This window comes from Tupaia chinensis, unplaced genomic scaffold (assembly GCF_000334495.1).
Source record: "Tupaia chinensis unplaced genomic scaffold, TupChi_1.0 Scaffold000037_4, whole genome shotgun sequence".
Classification (NCBI taxonomy): domain Eukaryota; kingdom Metazoa; phylum Chordata; class Mammalia; order Scandentia; family Tupaiidae; genus Tupaia; species Tupaia belangeri.
In genome coordinates, this window is record NW_006159487.1 from 780876 (window position 1) to 787200 (window position 6325).

At 64.1% G+C, this 6325-nt stretch overlaps 1 protein-coding gene across 1 annotated transcript in view; it reads left to right on the top strand.

The window, feature by feature from the left end:
- Positions 1 to 6325, top strand: part of PKNOX2 (PBX/knotted 1 homeobox 2) — a 145397-nt gene that overhangs the window by 133643 nt on the left and 5429 nt on the right. Inside the window, exons 6-8 of the mRNA XM_027772573.1 lie at positions 718 to 847; positions 1192 to 1289; positions 2216 to 2335. Coding sequence (XP_027628374.1) covers positions 718 to 847; positions 1192 to 1289; positions 2216 to 2335 — 348 coding nt within the window. The remainder of the gene's footprint in view (positions 1 to 717; positions 848 to 1191; positions 1290 to 2215; positions 2336 to 6325) is intronic.

A 6325-nucleotide genomic window follows, 5' to 3' on the forward strand; every position in this document is an offset into this window, starting at 1 on the left:
TGCCCAGGCTGGGAAGGCTTTGAAAGCCAGTCTGGCCTTGCTTCCTGAGACGTGGCAGGGCCTCAAGGGCAGTGCCTGGGGGTGGCCCGGGTCCCCTGGGCTATGACACTTCCCTTTGGCCCCAGGTGATGAAGGTCCGTGGGCCCTCCAATTTCCTCCAAACAAGGTGCTTCTCACTCTAGACCTCAGGCTTCTCTGGAGGCTGCAAACCGGGTTTCTCGAACCTCTGGGATGGAGGCTGGGAAGTGGGGGCCTTCCCCACCGGTCTGTCTTTCTGGGACTGGTCGCCATCCAAGTGACTCCTGTGGCTCAGCCTTTGAGCCTGGGTGGGGCTCAGGGGCAGTCCGAGACAGCAGGGCTCGGGAACACTGGTCAGTGTCGGGAACAGCCTGGCTCTGCCTCAGGGCCACCTTGGGAACCTTGGACGGCTGCGGCAGTCAGGGAGCACTGTGCAGTCACCTTGGATGGGAGCTGAAGCCTAGATGCCACTGCGGAGACCTCGGTGACTGGTCTGTGAGGTGGCCATGCCCGGGTCTGTGGGAGTGGGAGGTGGGCCGCTGTTTCTATGCAGTGACCTCTTCACATGCAGTGACCTCTTCCCTCTTTCCAAGAAGCCCCGAAGACTGCCGGCTGGCTTGTGAGGTGACAAACCTGGGCAGGGGTGGGGACACTGCAGCTCAGGTGCCCTGTGACTGGGCACCGCCCTCTTTCCGCCAGGACCTCCTGCAGAACTCCCCCAGCTCCATGTCTGCGGTCTCCAGCACCCCACAAGGCGCCGTGCTCCCAGCCTCCGCACTCCAGCAGGGCAGCATCGCCATGACAACCGTCAACTCACAAGTCGTGTCAGGTCTGTGCAGAGACAGGTGCTAGGGTGGCGGGCACTCCCGGGAGGAGGGAGGCAGTCCTGAGGGGACATCGGGATGGTGCCCTGCCCAGGCCGGCTCTGGAAGCCTTTGGCACAGAGACCTGATGGAGCCTGGAGCAGTCTGGGTCCAACTCCCATGAGCCCCCAGACCCAGTGAGGCCGCACCTTCCAAGCTCTTCCACCAGGCTGCATTCTGGTCACCAGCGCGCCCAACCACCCACGCCTGCCCTGCCATTGGGGGTGCACCTGAGGGCTCCTGGGTAGGGGTCCTGCCTGTCCTCACTACCACCCGCCACAGCGGGACCCAAAACTGATTATCTCCTCAGGTGGGGCCTTGTACCAGCCAGTTACCATGGTAACCTCCCAGGGTCAGGTGGTCACCCAAGCAATCCCCCAAGGAGCCATCCAGATCCAGAACACACAGGTGAGTGCGTGTGTGTAAGAATGCAGGTATGTGCACAGGTGAGTGTGTGCATGAGTGTGTGCGCTGGTGTCTGTGTGCATGTGTAAGAGCACAGGTAGGTGCACAAATGAGTGTGCAGGTGTGCTCAGGTGTGTGTGTAACAGTGCAGGTATGTGCACAGGTGAGTGTGTGCATGAGTGTGTGTAGGTGTGCACAGGTGTCTGCGTGCATGTAAGAGCTCAGGTAGGTACACAGGTGAGTGAGTGCAAGACTGCAGGTGTGCACAGGTGTCTGTGTGCATGTGTGTAAGAGTGCAGGTATGTGCACAGGTGAGTGTGTGCAGGAGTATGTGCAAGTGTGCTCAGGTGTCTGTGTGTGTGTATGTGTAAGAGCGCAGGTAGGTGCACAGGTGAGTGTGTGCAGGAGTGTGTGCAGGTGTGTGCAGGGAGATCCCAGCTGCCCACCCCCCGAGCCACATGCCCAGCTCCAGTGCACCAGGAGGCACCATCAGCCCACTTCACAGGCCACCAGCCAGCCCAGGCTCTGAGCTCCTGGGGTCTCGCACCTCGGCTTACTCTGAGCTTCCCATTCCTGACCCAGCAGCCATGCCCAAGGAAGAGGGGTCCGGGGCCAGAGCCTGTACCCAACCCTCACTCTGCCATGGGGTAGGCAGGCTGATAGCAACCAGGGCCCCACGGGCCTACGGGCAGCTGAGGTCCACCTGGGGAGAGTGGGCGGGAGGGCGCTTTCGAGGTGCGGAGTCCCCAGAGTCCCATGGGGAGGCCAAGAGCTCTTCTCTCCCCTCCCGCCTCTCCTCGCGCCCACCCAGCTCCCCTCTCCCCTCTCCCCTCCCAGGGCCTGAAGGATGAGTGGGGAGGGGGTTGCAGTCTGAGCTTGCTGTCACCATGGCAATGGGGCTGCTGAGGCCGGTCTTTCTCACCCTGAAGGTTAACCTTGACCTCAGCTCCCTCCTGGACAGTGAGGATAAGAAATCCAAGAGCAAGCGGGGAGTCCTGCCCAAGCAGGCCACCAACATCATGCGCTCCTGGCTGTTCCAGCACCTCATGGTGAGTGCCAGGCTGGGCGAGTGGCCCACGTGGGGGCCAGAGCACGGGACCCAGGCCTCAGGGAGTGAGGGGCCTGAGGCACGCGACACCGGAACTCACCACATGCCCAGGGGCGCCGAGCGCGGGCGGGGTGTGCAGCGCTTCATGGCAGAGGGACTGTCCTTCCCCAGAGAGGCACGGGGAGATTTTCTACCTGCCCTGCGAGTCCTTGCCACTGCAGGGGATGGGGGCGTGCGTCTACCCGTCTGACTCAGAGCCAGGGCACCTGGCCTGCGGGCGGCCCACGCAGGAGGCCTGGCCTCTGACCCAGGGCACCGCAGTGGCCACTCTGCAAAGTGGCCCCATGGCCGGTGTCGGACACAGGCCTCAGGCCAAAGAGCAGCTGGTGTCACCTCTCCCCAGTGTCAAGGGCTGTGACAATAAGCAATGGCTGTGTGTGCACGTGTGTGTGTGCACGTGTGTGTGTGCACGTGTGCACACGTGGATCTGGGAGTAGAGGCTGTGACCACAGGTGGGGCCCCCGGCCACCTGCAGCCCCTGGCCTGGCAGATCAGTCCGCACACATTCAGACGGGGACGAGAACACGTTGGCCCGAGAACGGGGACAGAGCCAGGAGTCGGGACAGGTCTCTCTTCGGAGCGAGGAAGATCAGTGCGCCCTGGGAGGCCACAGCCAGCAGTCAGCCCTGGGTGTGAAGTGGGGGCTCCCCAGAACCTTCAGACCAGGCCTGACAGTGCTCCCCAGCACCTAGAGGCAACAGAGGCCGAGCAGGGTCTCCGGACCTGCATCTGAAGTGTGGCCTGAGTGCCAGCAGGTAGGGGTGCCGCCCGGGGCACCCCCGCCAAGCAGTGTCTCCCCAGGTGTCCTCCCAGCTCCAGGGCCGGGGCTGCCCGACCTCGGCTGAGTAAGGGCCTCGCCGACAGCCAGGGCAGACCCAGTCTCCAGCCTCCAGGGACAGCTCTGACTTGGTGGCCAAAGGTGGGGACGCCCAGGCTCTCAAACAGGGAGCCAGCCAAGGGCCCCGAAGGACCTGGGGAGCCCCGAGCCGGTGTCCCTGCTGTGGCTGCTCACCCGTCCATGTGAGGAGGCCTCCCTGACGAAGGCTGGGCCCTCTGTGCACTGACCAGTCGGCCACAGTGGGCACAACGTGGGCCTGAGGCTGACGCACTCACACACGCATGGCATCCTGCCGAAGGGCATAGGGTGGGAGGGCCTCGGCCCCGGTAAGCAGTGCCCTGGCCACTGGCCTTCGGAGAGCGTGACGAGGCAGGACCCTGCAGCCTCCCAGGCTCCGTCCTCACCTCCCGCCCGTGAATTTTGGAGACTGACATGAACACGCTGACAGGGGTCTTCAAGACCAGAGAAGACAGGTGTGCTGAGGAAACGGTGCATTTCCGGTTTTCTTCCGCACCAAAATAAGCTTGGATGGCACTGGCTCCCTACTCAGGGTTAAGGTGCCGGCCCAACCAGGCCACTCGCGGCTCCAGTCCTGGCCCTCCGCTGAGCACAGCCCTGGCCTGGGGACGTGGCGAGTTTCTTGCCCCACACCCCAGGTGTCAGTCTGGCCTGTGACACTGCCCCCCCGTTGCCCCATGCCTCCTGTCCTCCTATGTCCCTTGCCTTGCCAGCCTGGCGCGTCATCTGGGCAGGGCCTGCGGTGTCTGCGGGCGGCCTCTGAGCTGCAGGCCTTGCTCTGGAGCCCTGCCTGAGTCACAAAGCCCAGGGCACGGGTACCTTTCCTGAGTGTATCCTTCCAGCTGCAGAGTGAGGGCGGGGCACGGGGCCGTGGCAGGCCCCTCACAGTGCCCTTCCAGAATCTCTGTCGCCTGGGAGGAACCTCAGGGATCAGCCAACACCCTGCCCTCGCCAGCAGCCCGCAAGCTCCTCCCTCCTCTCAGGGCTGCCTGTCCAGGCTTGTCACAAGTGCAGTCAGACGCAGGGACCCAGCTTCTCTCAGTTAGCACTTCTGAGGCTTCGGCCCTCCAGTATGGCCAAGAGACACTCCTTGTCCAGACACCCTGGGCTTGTCTGCTCTCAGCCGAGGGACATTGGCATGGCTTCCACCAGTGGCTTCTGGGTAATGCCACCATGGCCTTCCCATACTGCCAGAACCAGCGTCTTTCTACCCTCGGGACTGTGGGGTCCACAGCCTTCCTGCCCACAGCCCTGCAGCCCCTCATGCTGGGCTCCTCTGGTGCAGGACAGACCTGCTGTATGCCCGGGTGCCACTGCCCCCTGCATGGCCACTGCAGAAGACCAGGCAGCTGCCGCGCCCTGGTGCTGCACTCACTGTTGCCATCCAGGAGTCACGCAGCTTCGCCCCTGCCCAAGGCCCCTCTGGGTGCCCCAACTCTGTACCTGACCCAGGGACTACGCTGTTTCTCTCAGCAGCGAGAACTAAGAATAGGTGGCAGCCCCGAGGCCGGGCTGTGCCATCCCCTGCCCACCCAGGGAGCTGCGCCTCACTAACCTCGCGTTCCTGGGCAGGAAATGGAGGCACGGCGGGCACAGTGCAAGACGCCGCACTCTGCCGGGCTGACCGCACACACAGGTTGCCGGTTCTCACTGGAGACCCTGAGCGCAGCAGGCCCACCAGTGTCCATGGTCCAGGCTGGTTGGGGAGGAGAGATACGGGGTCAGGAACCGCGCTCAGTGCTGTCTCTCTCTCTCTGTCTCTGTCTCTCTCTCATGGGGTAAATGAACTTAAAGTGGGTGGGCACATCTGGCTTGCGGGTGGGTGTGAGGCCTTGGTCTTGGCCCGGGAGCGCCCCAGGGGCCCCGCCACCCTGAAACCCACCCTCCCTGGGCCAGTGTGGCAGAAGTCTGAGCGTCTGGGAGCTGGAGGAGGGAGGGGAGGAGGCTCTTAGGAAGCCCAAAGCTGGCCTGGCTATCCGAGGGCCTCCTCCGCCACCTCTTTATCCTCGTGCTCTCTGGGGTGCAGCGTCAGGCCTCCCTGCTGACCCGTCCGGCCCAAGCCCAGCAGCTGCCATGGAAAGGCTCCCAGGCCTGTGTACCCACGGCCGGCCTGGGCGGGCGCGACAGGGCTTTCCCACTCCCACCCGGCAGGGGCGGCGTTAGCAGGGCGCAGCGCTGGTGAGAGAAGAGGCGGCTCGCCCTTTCTGGCCCGACTTTGAGAAGGGGCACAGAAGGGACAGGAGGGCAGCTCCAAGCACTGGTGGGAACCTCCCCAGGCCCCTGCCCCTTCGAGAGCCGAATGAAAACTTTCCTTGCCGTTCCGGGAGTCCACCCTCAAATCAACCCCAGGGCCCAGGGCCAGAGATTCAGGGTGCCCACCACAGGCTCCTCAGGACCTGAGCTGTGAGAACAGGGCCACCCTGAGTCCCACCCAGGTCTGGCCGTCCACACCCCGCCCTGAGCCCCACCTACGTCCAAACATCCACACTCCACTCTGAGTCCCCTGGAGGTCCAGGAGTCCACCACCCTGAGTCTACGCCCAGCACTCAGTCCCGCTAGGTCTTGGCATCCACACCCACCACCCTCAGGGTCCTGCCGGTGTCAGCGCGTCCTGCCAGGACTCAGTACTGGGTTGGAGGAGCAAGGCCTCTGGACGACAGCTCGGAGTGACTGGGATGCCACCGTGACCCTTTGTTCGTTACTTTGTCTCTTAGTGACACACAGACACCCCTCAGGCACCCCGCCGGGTCCCCACGCCATGCTCAGCGTCTCAGCCAGCCTGGAGCACAGGCTCATGCTGCCCAGGGTGTCCCGGGGGCCCAGAATGCGGACCAAGACTTCCTCACGTGGGAGCCGTTGCATACGTACCGTCCCTCCCCTGGGCTCGGGGTGGCTCCTGCTGGCCGGGGACAACACCTGCTCCGCTGTGATCCGGCCCCGAGTCCTCAACCCCGCGTCGGCCTGACCCACCTCCCCAGCTGCTGCCCACAGGGCACCTGAGCTTCCCACCAGCTGGTGGGGCGGTCGCCCTCCCCAGCAGGGCCACCTTCTGAGCCAGACACGGCAGGGCCCCCA